At 46.2% G+C, this 19,265-nt stretch overlaps 2 protein-coding genes across 10 annotated transcripts in view; one reads left to right on the top strand and one right to left on the bottom strand.

The window, feature by feature from the left end:
• Window positions 1–248: 248 nt before the first annotated feature.
• Window positions 249–15,259, bottom strand: MSMB (microseminoprotein beta). 2 transcript variants are annotated; one of them, XM_088670028.1, is made up of 5 exons: window positions 15,121–15,259; window positions 8,811–9,049; window positions 6,340–6,427; window positions 4,169–4,271; window positions 249–1,898 (listed from the first exon to the last, which is right to left on the bottom strand). In XM_088670028.1, exons 2-5 carry the CDS (start codon window positions 8,826–8,828, stop codon window positions 1,769–1,771), a joined length of 339 nt encoding a protein of 112 aa, XP_088526154.1. In that variant the 5' UTR covers window positions 8,829–9,049; window positions 15,121–15,259; the 3' UTR covers window positions 249–1,768. The 2 variants fall into 2 exon arrangements, with proteins under 2 accessions (XP_088526154.1, XP_088526153.1); XM_088670027.1 differs by lacking the exons at window positions 8,811–9,049; window positions 15,121–15,259 and adding an exon at window positions 7,523–7,591.
• The window catches only part of WASHC2C (WASH complex subunit 2C), a 40,790-nt gene continuing 36,764 nt past the window's right edge, over window positions 15,240–19,265 (top strand). For all 8 annotated transcript variants that reach the window (XM_088670019.1, XM_088670017.1, XM_088670016.1 and 5 more), the window contains exons 1-3: window positions 15,240–15,422; window positions 17,770–17,934; window positions 18,663–18,728. In XM_088670019.1, coding sequence (XP_088526145.1) covers window positions 15,240–15,422; window positions 17,770–17,934; window positions 18,663–18,728 — 414 coding nt within the window. The remainder of the gene's footprint in view (window positions 15,423–17,769; window positions 17,935–18,662; window positions 18,729–19,265) is intronic.

Raw genomic sequence — 19,265 nt, 5'->3', positions numbered from 1 at the left:
ATTTTAATTCCATTTTAATCCTAGCTAGGGCCTAGGATAGGACCATCCTGTTGACCCCCCACTCGCCTCTCACTCCTCTTTTTGGTGTCCTCTAGAAGTGCTAGAGGAGAAGAAAGAGCATATTATATCACCTAAATGTGCTCCCTCGGCCAATAAAGTGAGATGAGCGCCACAACCTTTTTATTTCCGTTTTACTTAGTATATAAGATGAAGGGTAGGTGGGTTCCCACGAGGCAAGACACAGCAACAACAGCAAGAACCTTTATTGAACTAGCAGAACTGGAAAACAGGGGCAAAGCAACTGCTTATATAACATTTCTGAAGGCCTGGGCCACCCCCACTCCCAACGTGATTGGCTGTCTAAACTTCCAAGCTGCGAATCACGACTCAGAGTTTATGGGCCAGTGTCTGAGGCCCAAATCCTGAAATGTTCTGTGATTGGATATCATGTATCGAATCAGAACACAGGGGCTCAGAATCCTTAATCCAGACTCAAGCTCAGGCAAACACAGACCAATATAACATAGGTTTTCAGACAATCTGTTTGTGTGAACTAGATGATCTTCCATTCCAACTCTACAATTCTGTGATTCGGTGATTCTCACAGTGAAGGAAGCTTTAGAAGGCCCTCAGCTAGGAGATCATGCCGGGGGGGGGGCTTGTTGCAGGGGTCAACATGGAAAACCCCTTCTTGCACCTGCCATTAACAAGAGCATTTTAATGCTTTCCACAGGCTAAAAATGGGCTACTTGGTTCTCTTAACAATTTTGCACAAAAGGTTTCATATCATTTGAAGTTCCTGGGATTTTCTGAGGGAAATCATGTGCTTTAAATGTGTGTTTTATGTGTATGGTGTGGACCTGCCCCTTGTTAGGTTTGCAGCCATGGTGGGCCGTTGGTCCCTTAGTTAATTTTGTCTTTAAAGCTCTTTATTTTTGCTGCAAAAGCCAATGGGGCTGCCCCTCTGGAACACACAGGGAAAGTACTAGATTTGTAAATATGTGTTGATGGTTGGGATATGTAATTCAAATGTATGCTAACTAAAACACAGAACACAGACGTGTGCAAAATAAACCAGTTGGAGTGGAATAGAAAATACCAAATGTTAGTTCAAATGAATATTGGAATGGATTCAGGCATATTCATACATCCCTCGCCACAGACAAATCTCTCTCCCAGATCACCATACTGGAAGGAACTACCAAAAGATCCCTTTCAGCTGATCTTAATATGGAAGGTGGTCTGAAGAGATAAAGACAGTCTTTCAGATATTTGAGGTTTAATATTGATGCAAGTATTGAAAGATATACCGTACTTTCTTTTTGATATTTGACTTGACACCTGATTGCTGCTGTGTTGAATAATTATAGTTTGCTTTCCAATATTTCATCCTAGAGTAGTTAGAGAATGTTTTCTGTAGCTCATTCTTACAGGGGAATTTTTGTTTCAAGTACTAGATAATGAACAAACGGGAAATCAAATTAAATCATTGCATGGTGATCTACGATAGCTTTTTGGTGCATTTGAGTAATCAAGTGATCGCTGCGATTCTTTTTTGATTAAAAAAACCCAATGCATGAACTCATCCTACAAAATCAGAAGCTGCTTAGTAATAGAGGTGGAGTATTTGAGAAGATAATAACCAGGGAAGGGTGAAATTAGTACATTTGTGGTCCCCTAAAATAAATGTGAAGAATTACATTCCTTGGCCTATTGCCCCTTGCCTTCCTAAAAGACCTGGGCCAGAATAGAAACCCACAGACAGGTGTTAACCAACGCCAGCAAAAACCTCGCAACGTTTCGCAGGATCAATCTTGTTCACCACACGGATAGAGCAGCTTCGCTTGTGGAACATGGCGACACAGTTCTTCCTGTCATAGTTGATAGGTCTGAAAACTCTATAAACAATGAAGACAGGTAGTCAGGCCATATGGCAGAGATGATAGAAAAACAAAGAGGACTAGAGTCAAAATCAGCTCAGTCTCCAGCAGGCCGCAGCATTTGTGGTTTTAAACTTTAGGAATGGAATTTAGACGATGGACCACTTCAGATGCATGCGAATGCATTCAATGGCAGAAAACAATGTCTAACCTGACGTATTAATTATTACAGGCATTACTTTCCAGCAATCTTACGAGTGCACTCCCTCCAATATTTATCCAACGAAAATAGGAACATCCCATTCCAGGCATAGGCAAACTCGGCCCTCCAGATGTTTTGGGACTACAACTCCCATGATCCATAGCTAACAGGACCAGTGGTCAGGGATGATGGGAGTTGTAGTCCCAAAGCATCTGGAGTGCCGAGTTTGCCTATGCCTGTCCTATTCCATACCCTTCAGCATTTCTCCAGTGAAAACAGAGGTGTCCCTTCCAACATTTTTCTGATGAAAATAGGGACGTCCAGTGCTATTTTTCTAGAAAAAGATTTGCTGGAACTCACCATGAACACATCCCTTGTTATCGTATAATAGCAATGGTGCCCACCTGAGAGGTGCCGGGACTGAGTTCCGGCTGGGGGGGAAAAAAGCCCTGGGGACGGCTTTTGTGAATCCAGGACTATCCCTGGAAAACAGGGACAATTGGAGGGTCTGCAAGTCCAGTGGCTAAAAACATGTCCCAGAGTTCAAACACCTGAACTGGCCTTTTGGGGCCCACATTTCAATGTCATCAGCTAACCTAGGAGATAAATCTGCTTAGCCCAGGCATCTCCAAACTTCCGCCCTCCAGATGTTTTGGACTACAATTCCCATCTTCCCCGACCACTGGTCCTGTTAGCTAGGGATCATGGGAGTTGTAGGCCAAAACATATGGAAGGCCGCAGTTTGGGGATGCCTGGCTTAGCCTCATTCAGTCCTGAAAGTACAAACAGATGGCTCTTATGCTATTATTAAAGGTAAAGGTAACGGGACCCCTGACCATTAGGTCCAGTCGTGACCGACTCTGGGGTTGCGTGCTCATCTCGCATTATTGGCCGAGGGAGCCGGCGTACAGCTTCCAGGTCATGTGGCCAGCATGACAAAGCCGCTTCTGGCAAACCAGAGCAGCACATGGAAACGCTGTTTACCTTCCCGCTGTAGCGCTTCCTATTTATCTACTTGCATTTATGACGTGCTTTCGAACTGCTAAGTTGGCAGGAGCTGGGACCAAGCAACGGGAGCTCACCCCGTCACAGGGATTCGAACCGCCGACCTTCTGATCAGCAAGCCCTAGGCTCAGTGGTTTAGCCCACAGCGCCATTATTGAGGAACGCTAAAGAGGTGCTTTAGCCGATACTTTAACTGGAGATGCCAGGTGCGAAGTTCACTAGCCCCAGGACTGCAGATGAGTTTGGGGGCTGAGGTAACAGGGGAGTGTTAGAAGCCCATGAAGCTCAGGAAGTTGGATCACTTCCACACAAAAGTGAAAGCAGTGTTGTTGTTTTTAGGTATATAAATAAAGCAATGTCCTTACGTTCTCAAGGTTCAAGAGCGCCAAATCATTATTGCAGAAAGGTAGTGTTGACTGCAATTTTACGTGTGATGGTTGATTGGGATATGTTGCCTTTGGATGTAATAAGTGGCAGGTGGTAGTTGCAAAAGAGGAAAAGATGGTTTTGTATTTGGAGTGAAATTTACTTAGAGGTAAGTCCCATAGAGGGACGTGGGTGGCGCTGTGGGTTAAACCACAGAGCCTAAGGCTTGCAGATCAGAAGGTCGGCGGTTTGAATCCCCGCAACGGGGTGAGCTCCCATTGTTCGGTCCCAGCTCTTGCCCACCTAGCAGTTCAAAAGCACGTCAAGTGCAAGTAGATAAATAGGTGGCAGGAAGGTAAACGGCATTTTGGTGCACTGCTCTGGTTCGCCAGAAGCTGGCCACATGACCCAGAAGCTGTCTGCGGACAAACGTCGGCTCCCTCGGCCTATAGAGCAAGATGAGCGCCGCAACCCCAGAGTCTTCCGCGACTGGACCTAATGGTCAGGGGTACCTTTACCTTTAAGTCCCATAGATTCTATGGGGTTACTCGTAGGTAAGGCTATAAATGGCATTGCAGCCCCAAGCATGTACTGGATAAACTAGGGTTGTGTATTTAACCACATTTCTCATAGGCCCCTGGGTACTTAGAAAGAAATGCCAGCATTTAAAAAACACACACCCATATAAACTTGTTTTTAGAACTTGAAAACTTACAAGCTGCAGCATATCATTTCTTTTGGTTTGCATTCACATCTTTGGCAGTTGTTAGTTTTCCACACAGCATTCACACGGTGCCACCTCCCATGCTTAAAACATCCTAAAATGTGCAGAACAAACAAAACAATGCTGGTCGGACTCTGGTAATGTATAAAAACTAGAGTCAGAAACTGGGGCTGTTGCTTCCTAAAAGACGACTTGCTTCAGTAAAGCTTCAGTCTACCTGTCCATGACTTTTTTGCTATTCGCTTATGAACTGCTTTGAGCTTCTTTTTCTTACCATCAAGCTGTTATATAAATTTTAAGAAGCAATATATAAACAAATGTTTTCTATCATTCCATGTAAGCTGCCTAGAAGTCAAAATAAAAATAAAAAATCCTTCCAGTAGCACCTTAGAGACCAACTAAGTTTGTCATAGGTATGAGCTTTCGTGTGCATGCACACTTCTTCAGATACTGAGAGCTCATACCAATGACAAACTTAATTGGTCTCTAAGGTGCTACTGGAAGGAATTTTTTTATTTTGTTTTGACTATGGCAGACCAGCACGGCTACCTCATAGCTGTCAAGTTTTCCCTTTTCTCGCAAGGAAGCCTATTCAGCATAAGGGAATTTCCCTTTAAAAAAGGGAGAACTTGACAGCTATGGGCTACCTACCTGCAATTAGAATATATTGAAGGCCACGGTGTGGGTCTCAACTTCAGAACATCCATTCTTGCTTCTTGTGTTATACTGCACATCACTTCTGTTTACACAAAAGCAGCCAGCCAGATCTACCTGAGCCACCTTTCTCCTCTTCCTGCCCCTTCTGCTGCCTCTAGTACCACTATTTGCTGCCATGAAAGTTTTGACACCAAGCTGCCAAACTTTGAATACAGGTAAAATGGAGCTGGTATTGTGCCTGCCGCTTCCTTCCCAACCCGGCAAAAGGTTTAAAAAGCCCATATTCACTCCGAATATGCCAAATTCTAAATTTACGGTCAGGGTCCTTCTCCACAATTTTCTTCCTAACCCTGATGGGAATCGTAATCCAAAACACCTGGCAAAGGTTACAGTAGAGCATTACCCTAGAATCAGAAGGCACACCTCTTCATACGGTGGAATTGGGCAATATAGATAGCAAAAGGCTCAATTCTCACGGGCTGCAAAGAGAGACTCTAAGCTCAGAGACCCAGGTGGCGCTGTGGTTAAACCACTGAGCCTAGGGCTTGCTGATCAGAAGGTCGGCAGTTCGAATCCCTGTGACGGGGTGAGCTCCCGTTGCTCGGTCCCAGCTCCTGCCAACCTAGCAGTTCGAAAGCACGTCAAAATGCAAGTAGATAAATAGGAACCGCTACAGCGGGAAGGTAACCGGCATTTCCGTGCGCTGCTCTGGTTTGCCAGAAGCGGCTTTGTCATGCTGGCTACATGACCTAGAAGCTATACGCCGGCTCCCTCGGCCAATAATGCGAGATGAGCGTGCAACCCCAGAGTCGGTCACGACTGGACCTAATGGTCAGGGGTCCCTTTACCTTTACCTTTAAGCTCAGGGCATCTCTCCAGCAGTTACCTGTATTCCTGAGTAGCATCAGAGTAACTCATAGGACTGTCGGCATCTGGGTTTATTGCAGGCTCTGGTACCAGTGTCCATGTTAAGTGTGGCGGGTGAGGAGTTGTTTAAGATTGGGTGGCTGTCTGTAGGCAATGAAAGGTCTTCCTCCCAGAGCTTGAGAAAGAGAACTGTCATTGTCTAGGAGAGGTTGTAGATCTCTGATGATGCACTGGACTGTTTTAGCTTGGGAGCTGTATGTGATTACTAGTGGTGTTCTGTTATTTTCTTTTTTGGGTCTGTCTTGCAGCAAGTTCTCTCTGGGTATCAGTCTGGCTCTGTTGATCTGTTGTTTAACTGCATCGGGTGGATGCTTTAGTTCTAAAAAGGTTTGCTGTAGATCTCTTAGGTGAGAGTCTCTGTCTGTAGAGTTGGAACAGATGTGGCTGTAACATAGGGCCTGGCTATAGACACTGGTACCAGAGCCTGCAATAAACCCAGATGCCAACTTTGCTGCCTCATAGGACTGTCGTTCTTGTGCAACTCCAGATCATGCTGGAGAAGAATCGTGAGGAGCATCTTCTGCCTCCGTAAATCCTGTTTTTCTAAGCATGGCAACATTCAAACACTGAATTCTTACCCTTTTCGTCAGCTGGTTTTATTGAGCACTGGGCATTACACAATGTCCCCAAGAGGGTAAGGACCAGGAAGGAGAACAGCAGGAACTTCTGTGGGAGAGAGAGAGAGAGAATTGGAACAAGCGTCTCAGTCTCCAAAACCAGCACCGCCCCCCGCCCCCCGAGAGCCTGGCCAGTGCTGAGGAACGAAGCGGGTTGTAGTTCAACAACACTGAGAGCCAAAGGTTGGAGAAGGCTGCTCCTAGGAAGATAATCCTAGCTGTAGGAAAATAAAATGCTCAACCATCATTGTTTAGAACCATTTGAGGTGTTGCTTCTTCTTTTCCTTTCCTAGAACCCATGACCACTGACCAAACAGAAGGTTAGGCACACAGAGATGTCAGAAAATTCTGACGGGAATGGAAATTGACAATGTTCGCTTATTCATCCCACGTGCAGGATGGATATCAATCCAGATAATATGTTGGGTATTTGCAGTTCACAAATGATACATGGCTGGTGGCCCCCTCGCACAAATTTGCATTCTGTTTCCTTTGCACTGGTGTGGATTGAAGCAATTATAACACAGCCGAACCTCGGATCCCGAAAGCCTCCGTTTTGGAACGTTTCGGCTCCCAAACGCCGAAAACCTGGAAGCAAATACTCCGGTTTTTGAACATTTTTTTGGAAGCTGAACGTCCGACACAGCTTCCGGTTGAGTGCAGGAATCTCCCGCAACCAATCAGAAGCTGCACCTCAGTTGCCGAACATTTCAGAAGCCGAATGGGCTTCCGGAACGGGTTACGTTCGACAACCGAGATTTGGCTGCATTATTAGTGGATGGAGAGTTTAATGACATAACTGTCCTGACACCTGAGGGTATAGGGCAGTATACAAATTTTAATAATAATAATAATAATAATAATAATAATAATAATAATAAATAGTTTCATCAGAAGCTGAACTGCAGAGGAACAGAAACGCAGCTCTATGAAAAGACTGCAGAACAGAACACGAATCAATGCCTTATACATCCCTAGGAACCCTTAAGCCAATTTAAATCAATGAGTTTGTGCGTGCCTAACTCTGCGAAGGATCAGAGTGATATTTGAAAGTACTGAAGTCATCACAAGTTGCTTCCAGGAAAGTATATATAAGATCACATTCTTAATCTAACACAATACAATCCACAAGAGAGTGACTCACCATCACAGAGGTGTCCCACACGTTCGGAGACCTCTGAGGCTTTGCAAGCATTGTTTGTGAATTTATACTGGGGGCATCAACAATAGTTGCCAAATGCCAGGAACCCGAACAGAATCGGACAATGGGCAAGGTTGTCTCATTTGTCCTGGTCTCGTTTGATAGGAGGGCAGCCTTTCAACGTTATTGTTAGAACCATAGTGTTAGGCTAATGGATCATTAATACGGATCACCTGTGTTTGCTTGTAACCTCAAGAGAATGATGAAGCAGTCACCTCACTTTGATTCAAAAATAAGCAGAGGAAGAATTACGTTCAAGGGATCTGTGTTCTGGCAGATCATCAAAGAGCTATTTGGGGGGAAAGCGCATTTGTCGGGGAGAACACATTTGGGGAAAGCTATTGTTGCACTGACCTGCTATGAGTAAGCTATTCAACGTTTAAATAAGTCACCTGGAATAAACAATGTATTATCCCTCGCAGTCGTTTTATGTGAAAAGCATTTGGATAGGTATGAGACATGAATTAAAAGTTTCTTTATTTGCTTATTTAACTTGAACTCTTTGCCTATGTGACTTTCCCATTTGTTCTAAAAATGGCTTAAATATTCCATGTTTGGTTTTAGTGACCATAACAAGTGTCCCAACAGCATTCTATTCTTTGACAACACAATAAACTAGATCGCTATCCTACATGTCCGCTCAGAAGTGGGCTCCATTGAGTTCAACGGGGCTCACTGCTGGATAACTTGAGTATAGGACTACCGTCTTAGACTCCTATTTTCCCGTTTAAAATGTCACACACACCCCAACCTTTATCTGTCTTTCTAATTCACTAAGTTTGCTGCTTTTGTCACCATAACATAATAAGCAATATAACCAAGGTAAAGGTAAAGGTAACGGGACCCCTGACCATTAGGTCCAGTCATGACCGACTCTGGGGTTGCGGCGCTCATCTCGCATTATTGGCTGAGGGAGCCAGCGTACAGCTTCCAGGCCATGTGGCCAGCATGACAAAGCCGCTTCTGGCGAACCAGAGCAGCACACGGAAACGCCATTTACCTTCCCACTGGAGCGGTACCTATTTATCTACTTGCACTTTAACATGCTTTCGAACTGCTAGGTGGGCAGGAGCTGGGACCGAGCAACGGGAGCTCACCCTGTCGCAGGGATTCGAACCGCCGACCTTCTAATCGGCAAGCCCTAGGCTCTGTGGTTTAACCCACAGCGCCACCTGCGTCCCATAACCAAGATAAAAGCTGCTAAAATAAAATAAGTGAACAGGTCAGCTACCTTGGTTGACAGAAACATGGGAGCAAACGCTTATGAATAAACCGGGATTGGCCCACACATGAGGCCAAGTGAGGCCACTGCCTCGGGTAGCAGGATCCCCAGGGGCAACAGATCCTGATGCCAATCTTTCTTCCCCACTTGTTCCTGATGTAGATCATCGTTCACCCCTTCTTCTCTAGCAGGGAGGAGAGGCACCATTTTGGGGTTTGCCTCAGGGGCCAAAATGTATTGGGCCAGTCCTGGAATAAACGAACGTATTTGTAAGAATGCCAAAAAGGCCTTTCAGTACAACAACAACAACAACAACAACAACAACAACAACAACTTTTAGTATTATTTTATATGCCGCCCTTCTGGCTAGGGTGCTACAGCCACACTGGGCAGCTCCCAACAGAATACTGAAAACACAATAAAACGTCAAACATTAAAAACTTCTCTGAATAGGGCTGCCTTCAGATGTCTTCTAAAAGTCAGATAGTTGTTTATTTCCTTGACATCTGATGGGAGGGCGTTCCACAGGGTGGGCGCCACCACCGAGAAGGCCCTCTGCCTGGTTCCCTGTAATGTCACTTTTCACAGTGAGGGAACCACCAGAAGGCTCTCTCTCTTAAACACTCTCTCTGCTAAATTCTTTTTGCACAAGAAGAATATATGAAGAATTCTAAGTCCTCAGTTTTGGTATATTAACATTAAATCTGACCAGAGAAGGGCTGCTTATCAGTGGGAAATAACACCCCTTGTGTTATAATGTTATAATTACATGGATGTTAACGGCACACTATGCTGGTGTTTTTAAAACTGTGAGGTTACTTAGACAACAAATAGGTTTTTTGTACTTTGTATTGTGGCATATTGCTGACCCTGATTATTTATGTGTAATTATATTATCTTTTGGGGAAACGGAAGGTCTTACGATGATAAAGTCATGGGGTTTTTTTGTTTTTAAATTGAAAACGGTGTCCTGCTTAATAACTTTCAAGAGGCATTTTATTTGTGTGACTTTCTTTGGGGACATCTGAAAGTCAATTTTCCTACTGGTGGAGAGTTAAATATGTGACCAAAGCTGAAGGAAAAACAGTTTTAATAAGTCCCGTACTCTGGGGGACCTAACTTTGCAATGTCAGGCCAGATGGACCAGTGAAATGCCACATGGGCTCCAGCAACTGAGCTCTTTGATGCAAGTACCTTTGCTGCCCTGAAATTCTGGCTCGGTGTGTTAGTTGCGATTTGACCTTATACTTAATTAAAACGAGACAAGTGTAAACTGCAGCCTTAAAGTACATTGGTACAATGGTGGGAGTGTTGCAAAATAAAAAAATTACTTTAAACAAACAGGACGGGTAAAGAAAAGGTTCCTGCTAGTTCTGAGAAAATGATGTATTTGCCCTCTATTCTTTACCCAGCAACCTGTGAGAGCGTGTGATGCTGACAGTTCCACCGAACTCAGTTCTGCAGGTGGCAAAGCTTCTATATTGAAATCTATGGAACCCACGAACCATTCCTTCTGCTAGGTTCCTTCTGCATGGTCCCAATGCAACACACTCTTCCTGCACCAGCAGCGTATTTTCTTGGAAATCGCCCTGCATTTATCCTCCAGATTTGTATGAAATTCCCCTGTCATTCTTAGTAACTAAAAAAAAACCAACCGCATATCTGTGAATACGTTTGCCAAGTTCATCTGAGGAAGTTTGCCAACATTCCTCAGATGAAAATAGGGACATTTCTCACTCCCCCCTGACAACTGACCCTCCTTGACCCTCCCATTTTTTTGTCATCCCCCAGAGCATTTATACCACCCTTATACCAACGAGATACACACACACACCCTTCCCAGTCCTGAGAAAACACATTAATTCTGATTTTATTTTATGCTATGCTGTTCTTTGGTAGATTTACGAAAAGGAAGCAAACACCAGTAAATAAATTTTAGAAAGAAACAAGATCAGATGCAGATGCACAAATAATTGAAAATAAAATACTGTAAAATCAAGGCTCCTTGTGCTCCACTCCCCCTTTCTTCCCACCCAGGGGGCTCTGCCCTCTGCCTGCCACCCCCCCCCGAGCTGGTGCATTGCATGGGGCTGGGCTGTGGTGGTTGCAGCCCAAGCGAGGAGGCAGGCAGCAGTAGCCATGGAGAAGCCATGGAGGGCATGCAAGTTATTCATCCTGTATGTTTTGCCTATTGGCTCAGCAGCCTTGTCTGCACCAACCCGTTTAATATCTCGGAAATCTGCGACTAGTGTGAATCCTAAATGCAGGAATCTTTAAACTACCACTGGATTCTGATCGGGCAACAGCGTCTTTCCACCATGTTGCTACAGCAAGTTGAGCATTTCTTCCCCTGGTAGCAACATCCAATTAAATCCTTGATAGTGTCCATCTATAAGCAGCCCAGATGTCAAAGCTTAATGCCAGATGGAGTCCGAAACGATGTTAAGTAGCACAGAGAACAGCGCAATTTCCTAAATGAAACACTTAACCCCTTGAGTCACATCAGTCGGTGGAGTGAAGCAGCCTTTGATAATGGCCTACAAACAAAATGGAGAATTACCGAAAACCGTTAATGAGAACTGCAGTTCTGTATATAACTGCCTGGGAGCCCTGAGGGAGAGAGAAAGGACAAAGGGGTCTGTGTGTGGGACTAAAGTGGGATGGTGGGACAAGGAAGGGGGAAGCCCCCTCTCTGGAAAGAGCAATTGGTCCTTCTCCTGCCAGCCAGTTGGATGGGAGAAAGCAGAAAACAAGAGAGAAAAGGGATGATTCTACCCTCTTTGGGCTCTGGTCTCACCCACAGCAGGCTCTGGATTACCTAAGGCATGTGGGCCCCAAGGAAATGGGGCCCTCAATAATAATGTAAAAGGTTTCTCATCACTATTGTAATGCTACTGGCTCTTGATGTTCCCCACTCCCAATATGCTTGCAACTGAATATGCTCACCAACTACGGCTGGGTCACCTAGACAACATTTGAAATAGCATATTCAGGGCCGGCCCACCCATGAGGCAAGGTGAGGCAACTGCCTCGGGCAGCAGGTTGCCACCTGTCCTGCATAATACAGAGCAGGCCCCTTTCCCCTCTGCAATGCCCTTTGATTCCCACTTCCTGCTTGTTCCCAAAGTAGGTCTTTATCCCCGCACCCGGTCCCCAATGTACAGGTTCCTTCACCCCTTCTACCCAAGATGGGGAAGAAGGCGCCATTTTGTCGTTCGTCTCGGGTGCCAAAATCTCTTGGGCCGGCCGTGAACCTATTAGACTGGGCTCTAGGGCAAGGAGGTAGTTGAGCCAGAGCCTTCATAGCTCCGTGGCTGGAGCTGAGATTTTAATTGCATTGTGGGAAGAGTCTGCGTTGGTTATTTTAGCCTGAAGAGCCTGAGTGTCTAACCTTTTTCAGAAATGGGGAAAAGAATCGAGAATGAACAAGTTGATACGTCTATGCCACGGGTGTCAAACACAAGGCCCGGGGGCCAAATCTGGCCCGCCAGACCTCGTCATGTGGCCCGCCGAGCGCCCCAGCCAGCGGGACCCAGCAGTGAGACCTTGCTGCTGAAGCGCCGCGCTGACAAAGCGCCGACAAACAGCTGGGGCGGGGGGGGTTAGAAAGGCGGCCAGAGCAGCGCTGCGTGGAGCGCCCCGAGCCACAGCAGGAGAAGGAGGAGGCAGCTTGCCGGGTCAGCGCCCAGCAGTGCCGCATGGAGAGTCCCAAGCCTCTGGCACGCAGCAGTGCTCTGTAGCACTTTGAATCCTCCTCCTCCTGCCACGGCTCGGCGCCTGGAAACGGCTGCTGCTGCTGCTGCTGAAGCACAGATAAAGCACCCAGCAGCGCCGTGTGGAGGAGGAGGAGGATTCAAAGTGCTACAGAGCACTGCTGCGTCCCAGAGGCTCGGGACTCTCCGCACGGCGCTGCCGGGCACCGACCTGGCAAGCCGCCGCCGCCGCCTCCTCTTGCCTCACCTCCTCCTCCTCCTGCCGCGGCTCAGCCTCATGAACGTGAGCTCAGCAGTGGCTCAGCCTCACGAATGTGCAACTCTGAGGCTTTACGCACTTCTTCTAAAACAGACACCCGCTGCCTCACGCTGCACGGGAAATGCTTTTTGCCCCTGGGTCCCTTCGCGCTCTTTTCTGGCGCTGAATCAAGGCAGCGACCCCCCCTTCCCTTTCTTTCTTTCCCTCTCCTTCCTTCCTTCTTTATCTCCGTCTTCTCTCCCTCTTTCTTTTTCTTTCCTTCTTTATTCCCTTCCTTATTTCCTATTCTTTCTCTCCCCTCTTTCCTTCCTTCCTCTCTCCCTCCCAATCCCTCTTTCCTTCCTTCCTTCCTTCCTTCCTTCCTTCCTTCCTTCCTTCCTCCCTCCCTCCCTCCCCTCCCCTCCCCTCCCTCTCCCTCTCCTCAGAAACATAGGATGCTGCTTTATACTTCTGGCCCTTAAACCCTGGAACCAGGAGAGCAGCTCCAGTGAGTCAACCTTTGGTGAAGGGTGGTGGCTCACTGGCAGAACATCTGTCCTGCATGCAGAAGGACCCCAGCATCTCCAGGTACTAGTAGCTCTGCAAAGGTCCTGCATGAAACCCTAGCGAGCCTCCACCACCAAGTGCAGTTACCAAAAATCATTTTTCAATAAATTGTACAATAATTGTACATTTGAATATCTACTTGCCATTATTCTGACTATGTTTCTGCTTTCAGAGCTAGTTATTACTTACATTATTACAAAAAAGGTAATAATTGAATGCAGTGACAATAATTTATGATAATAAAGAGTGGACACATAGTCCTACAGATACAACCGGCCCTTTGAGGGTGACCAAACTGCTGTTGCGGCCCCCGATGAATTTGAGTTTGACACCCCTGGTCTATGCTATCATTTCACCCCTTGTAACAACTAATTATGTCAGAAGAACGGGATGAAAGGAGCCTGAATATCTGGTCCTTTTTTCTTTCCTGCTAGAATGGGAGACAGGGAAACATATTTTTGAGGCTTACTTAATTCAAGAGTGAGGGAAGTTATCTTGATAAATTAGTTTTGGATGCCTCACACACACACACACACACACACACACACGGTAATGTAAGGCTAGAGAGGATTCTGGTAATCTACTATTTTTCAGACCTTTGAAGAGAAGTTTTCAACTGGAACTGATGGAGAGTGTTTATGAAGTAAACCCCTTTCCAATAAGATATATATATACTGTATATACGTATATGTATCAGTGTATCAAATACAGCCCACGGAAATTTTTATTAACCTTTGTCTCTGAAAAAAATGTTACTCAAAATCGGAGCAAATTGATACTCCAGACTGCTTGGCATTTCCAAGAGTAATTCAGTGAGCGGATAGCTAGAGAACAGCTCTGGAAAGGGCTACAAACCAACTGCTTTTGCCAGTCAGCCCAAGAAAGGATTTTTCCACCTGCTTTTTGCAAGTTGCCCAATTCATGATCACATCAATACGGTAGTCACTTCCAGAGGTTCCATGTTCCCTTGCCCCACCTTGTGGCCAAGAGTAGGTAACTTCATGTAAGCCCAACTGGCTTTAAAAACACTGTAAAAACTTCTTCTTTTTTTGCCTTCATATCCTCTGCAGGATTGCTGTAGGAGTTCAGCCTAACTAACACTTGCAAGATACACCACATAAAATGGTTTTCGTCCACCCAGTATGCTATTAACTAGGTACCGGAAGATCACAAAGCTGATTATCCACTTTTCTCCGAAACCGCGCCACCGATTGCGTTCAAATTTGAACACAACGTCCAAAGCGAATGTCCGAAGGCTCTTATAAGGTTTTCAAAGACAGATGCCACACCTCCACCAGGTGAAACCCCAAAAAACACCTGTTCCAGAACGCACTACTCAGCCGAAAGTGCATGCTGGGAAAAGAACCAAGTTGCAAACCAGCCTTCGGACATTCGGACATGCCCAGTTTACATTTTTATATTATAGATATAGATACAAAACTTGGGTTTTTCTTCTTTTCTTTGTCCTCCCGTATGTTTTGAGCAGCTCTTATTTTAGTTGCCAGGGGGCGGAAAGCGGGTTATAAATAAATATCTTCCTCCTCTTCATCGCCTTCACTCTCAGAACCCCACACGCTTCGGTTGAGATTCCTGCACTACCGGGGTGGGGTGGACTAGATGACCCACGAGACCTTTCCCCTTTCTGAACGATTCCATGAGAAGGGGGCGGAGCTCTATGTGGAACGTACAGCCTCGCGCAGGCGCCCTCGCGGTTCCCTCCCCTTCCCCCCCCCTGCTTCCGAAATCTCGAAATGAGGCCAGAAGCCGCGGAGCACGGGGCGGCTCTGCACTTTTTTCATACCTCTAACAGCTGCAGCCCTGTCACGCGACCCGCCCGGGAGGAGTCAGCTGACCGCTGGGCCGAGGGTGGCAGTTAACCGCCGTCGCGAGGGGCGCCTCAGCGTCTTCCCGTCAGCGACCATGTCGTCCGCCGCTTCTCCTCCCGCGTCGTCCTCGTCGTCGTCCTCGTCAGGGGCGGCGGCGGCGGCTCCCCCCGGGGCTACGGCGGCTGCGGCTGCGGCGCTGCTGCTGTGGGAACGAGCCTGGTCCCTGGAGGAGGTCCGAGCCGGGAGCCCGTGCTGGTCCTTGGCCGCCGACGCGGGGGTGAGAGGCCGGGGGGGGGACCGACCGCTGCCGGATTAACGCGTAGTTAGGGGGCTGCCAGGCGTTTGCGATCCTCGCGGCGGCAACAGCGCTCCTGAGCGCGTGCAGAGAGCGCAGCCCGTGACCAGGGTGCCTGCGGAGGCCGGAGGGCGTTGCTGTCGTTCTCCTTGCCCCGCCCTGCTAGGGTTGCCACCTGTCTTGTGTAATACGGGATGGTCTCCTGCTTCAATGTAAAATGCTACGTCCTGTGTTGATAAACAGTTTCGTCCTGTATTTCAGGTCTCTCTCTCTCTCTCTGCCAAGTTAGGGGTCCCCTCCAAAAGCACGTGGTTTTTTGTTTGTTTTTTTAGGATACAGTTTATTAATTTTATAATAACAAAAAAATAAAAAACCCCAAAAAGAACATCATAATCAAAAATGTAACTCATGCATCTTAATTGACTTCCCTCCCCTCCCCCTCCTAGTTCCATTATTTTATACTTATTCATGCACGTCTATAGAATCTTACATTCTTAACAGTCCAGTTTTAAAATCTTACTCATGTTGTTACAAGTGACCTTTAGAAGTTCAACTAATGTAGAAACCTATACACAAAGCTTGCAATATGTGCCTTAAACATTTTCCCTTTTTTTGAAAAACAATGTCCTTTTCTTTCTTAGGCTTCAAATTGTGTAATATGTTCTGCGTCGTTCATTAGTTTGTTTTGCCAATCTTTTTCATCTTCTTTGGCCAAGAGCACATTTTTTTAAAGGTGGTGTGAGATGTGTGTTTAAGCTCCAGATAGCCAAGCACAAGATTTGCGAATGTGTGTGTGTGTGTGTGTGTGACAAATTCTAGAGGGGCCATCCTGTTAGGCTGTTGTAATGTAATGGATTGTTTTGAAGTCACTTCAGCACCAGATGAAAAGAAAAGAAAAACACAACACCCCCCGCTCTGTCCTATGTTTTGCCAGAACAAAGGTGGCAAACCCTACTTTCCACTTCCTATGCTTTAAAAGCCTCGGCCACCTTGATCTTTCTTGCCTATAGGGAGAAGGGCACGACACGCCCCATAGGTAGCAGGCATGCACTGCCAGAAGAATAAGAGGAATTGTAGAACTGAGTTGTAAGGGACCCTGAATCTTAACTATAAAGCATCCATGACAGATGGCCATCCAACCTATGCTTAAAAACCTCCAATGAAGGAGGGTCCACCACCTTCCAAGCGAGTCCCATTTTGCTGTTGGAACAGAAAGAAGTGGTGGCTTGTGTCTTCCTTTCAGAAAAGAGCCACCCTTCCGCTGGTGGTGGGGTTGCAAAAGTGGTGCAGTGTTAGTGCCCCACCTCTCTTCCTTAAGTGTGGTGGTGCCTAAAGGCAGTTGGGATGCCGAATTGTGGCACCTCCACCTGCATGTTGCAAGTGTGGACATTTGCAAATCACCCAGGTGACGGACACAGCCTTTCACCCCATTGCTTTGTGCATCATAAGAGATTATCCCTTACACCCATGGAAATAATGTGTGTGTGTGGCAAGCTATGCCCACATGGGCATGGCCAGGGAGTTGGAGGGGGGCAACTGTCCCCCCCCCAAATAAAGTAGAACAATAAAAACTAACTAACCATGTTGCAGATAGTTTGGTTCTGCCCCCCCCCCACAACAAAAGTCCTGCAGCCCAACATAAATCCTGACTACACCCATGCATGCCCACCCCACTGCAACCAGCGGCCATCTCCCCCCCCCCCCCCCCCCCGCCTGCCCGGAGCTCTGAACATAATACTTCTCCTTGCAAGTGATCCTTCCTTGCACTCAATAAATGGAAGGAGGATAGCTAGCTGCCAGATGTGTTGGTGGGAGTGGCAGAGTTAACCTATGCAGCCCTGCAAACACCTACTTGTTTTTACAATGTGTATGGGAGTGGTGGTCGTCTGAACCCTCTTAATGTCAGACATGTGGGGTGTGGTAGGATATACCGGTAAGAGGTCTTCCCAATAGCCATGTTCTGCCTGTGGAATTCCTTGGGGAAAACAGCCTTGTGGGCCAAATGGGCCTGTGAGCCAAGTTTGGCCTGTGGGCTGGAGGGTTCCTTACACCTTCTATAGTACATGGAGCACCATGAGGTTCATCTTTGTTTATTACAGTTGAGATTCTACTATCAGTTCATTTCTCCAAGAATACGGTTGTTACACAGTCGGTAGTATTTTTTAGCTGCTTTCTATAAGCTGCCTGTGTTGCATTTTTTAGTTGCTTGATAGCAAGCTTAATTATTTTGTAGGAAGAACACTTTCCTGTTCTCCTTGTCTTACATAATTACTTCAGTTTCTAAGCTATGGCTTAAAAGTCTGAGCAAGTGCATATTCTGTTTCTGTAGCTGTTGCGGTTTTTGCAAGAATTCTCCCAGCAAACTATCTCCAGGACGCATGAAATTAAGAAGCAAATGGACAGGCTGATCCACGAAACCAAAAGTGTAGATTGTCGGCTGCACAACGTCTTCAATGGCTTCCTCATGCTTTCAAATACACAGTTCATTGAAAATGTGAGTGTGCAGTAATTGAATACTATGATATGAACTGAGATATGCTCAAGCTAGCTCTCTGGTGTAGTAGGAGAAGGCAGCATGGAAGGAAGTGTACCTAATGAACACAATGGTTCTAATAGATCTGATTTGTGTGCCTATCCCTTGCACCTCTGAGTACAATATCATGTAAACATGTACAGTAATTGATTCCTGGGTGCTTTTGAATTCCATAATGCAAGGATAGATTCTTGCTCTCTGAAATGTGTAAGAAACTGAATGCAAATATGAAAAATGAGGAATGGCTGACTCGTTGGACAGTAAATTTTCAGATTATCCTATAGCATAACTAGTTTTAAGTAAAAGGGAACCAAAGCATGTGAGTAAGGGGAGCTGAACACCCCTCCAGGCTACCAGATTTACAACCCCCAACTCTTTTCTTCACTATCATTTTTTCCACTTGGGGATCAGATGCAAGAGGTGAAAGAATCATTTTAGGAGAGGGGCTATGGGGGAGGGGGTACTGTGTGTCCCTTTAGCTCTTTGACTTGGAAACCCCCCCCCCCACTTTATCTGTGATGGTGCAGGTTAAACAGATGCCATAATCTTGTTTCATTTGGCACTTGCTGTTTAGCTCTTCCACTGAAAAGTATTAATAGCACAGGTAGCATGGTGACTTGCCTTTGCTTGTGAACACTATTTGTATCAGATGCTGGAACTTAATAAAAATGTTTGAATTAAATTTATAGAGAGTGTATGATGATGAAGTGGAAGAAACCATACCCAAATCTGAAGTGAGCGACAAGCCAGAACAGGCAAGTGGATTGCATAAGAATATTGGTAATGGTAACCTTCAATATTTTATTTGCAATGCTGAAGATTACAAATTGAAAGTTCAGGGAGGGTGGGAGGAGGTATTTATCAATGGCAGACTCTCCCCACACTTGCAAAAAAACGAGTTCTGCTTTAATCATGGAGGATTCAGATGCAGAGGGCAGTGATGGCTGATAGGAAGCTTCTCCTCTGCAAGAGCAAAACTGCAATATTTGCAGGCCATTGTTATATTTTGAGAGTAGTCAGTGTGTGTCAGCTGCCTCCTGCCTACCAGCTCCTGGGTCCTTTCTGCAGCTGCCAAGCAAGCACATTTCAATTGCTTTGAGGGCATATTCTGCCTCCTTACACCTCCCAAATTACCTTTCTCTTTCCACTGTTCTCTTCCTTTCTCCGAGGTGGGGAAGGTGAGAGGCTGCTTGTTGAAAGGGGCAGGAGGATGAGCGTAGTTTCAGAGGGTGGTGTCCAATGATATTTTGCTCCCCTCTCAGCTTCCCACTTCCTTCCTCTAATGTGTAATA

The sequence above is a fragment of the Zootoca vivipara genome, chromosome 5 (assembly GCF_965207765.1).
Source record: "Zootoca vivipara chromosome 5, rZooViv2.hap1.1, whole genome shotgun sequence".
NCBI lineage: Eukaryota > Metazoa > Chordata > Lepidosauria > Squamata > Lacertidae > Zootoca > Zootoca vivipara.
This window is presented reverse-complemented; position numbering and strand designations above follow the sequence as displayed.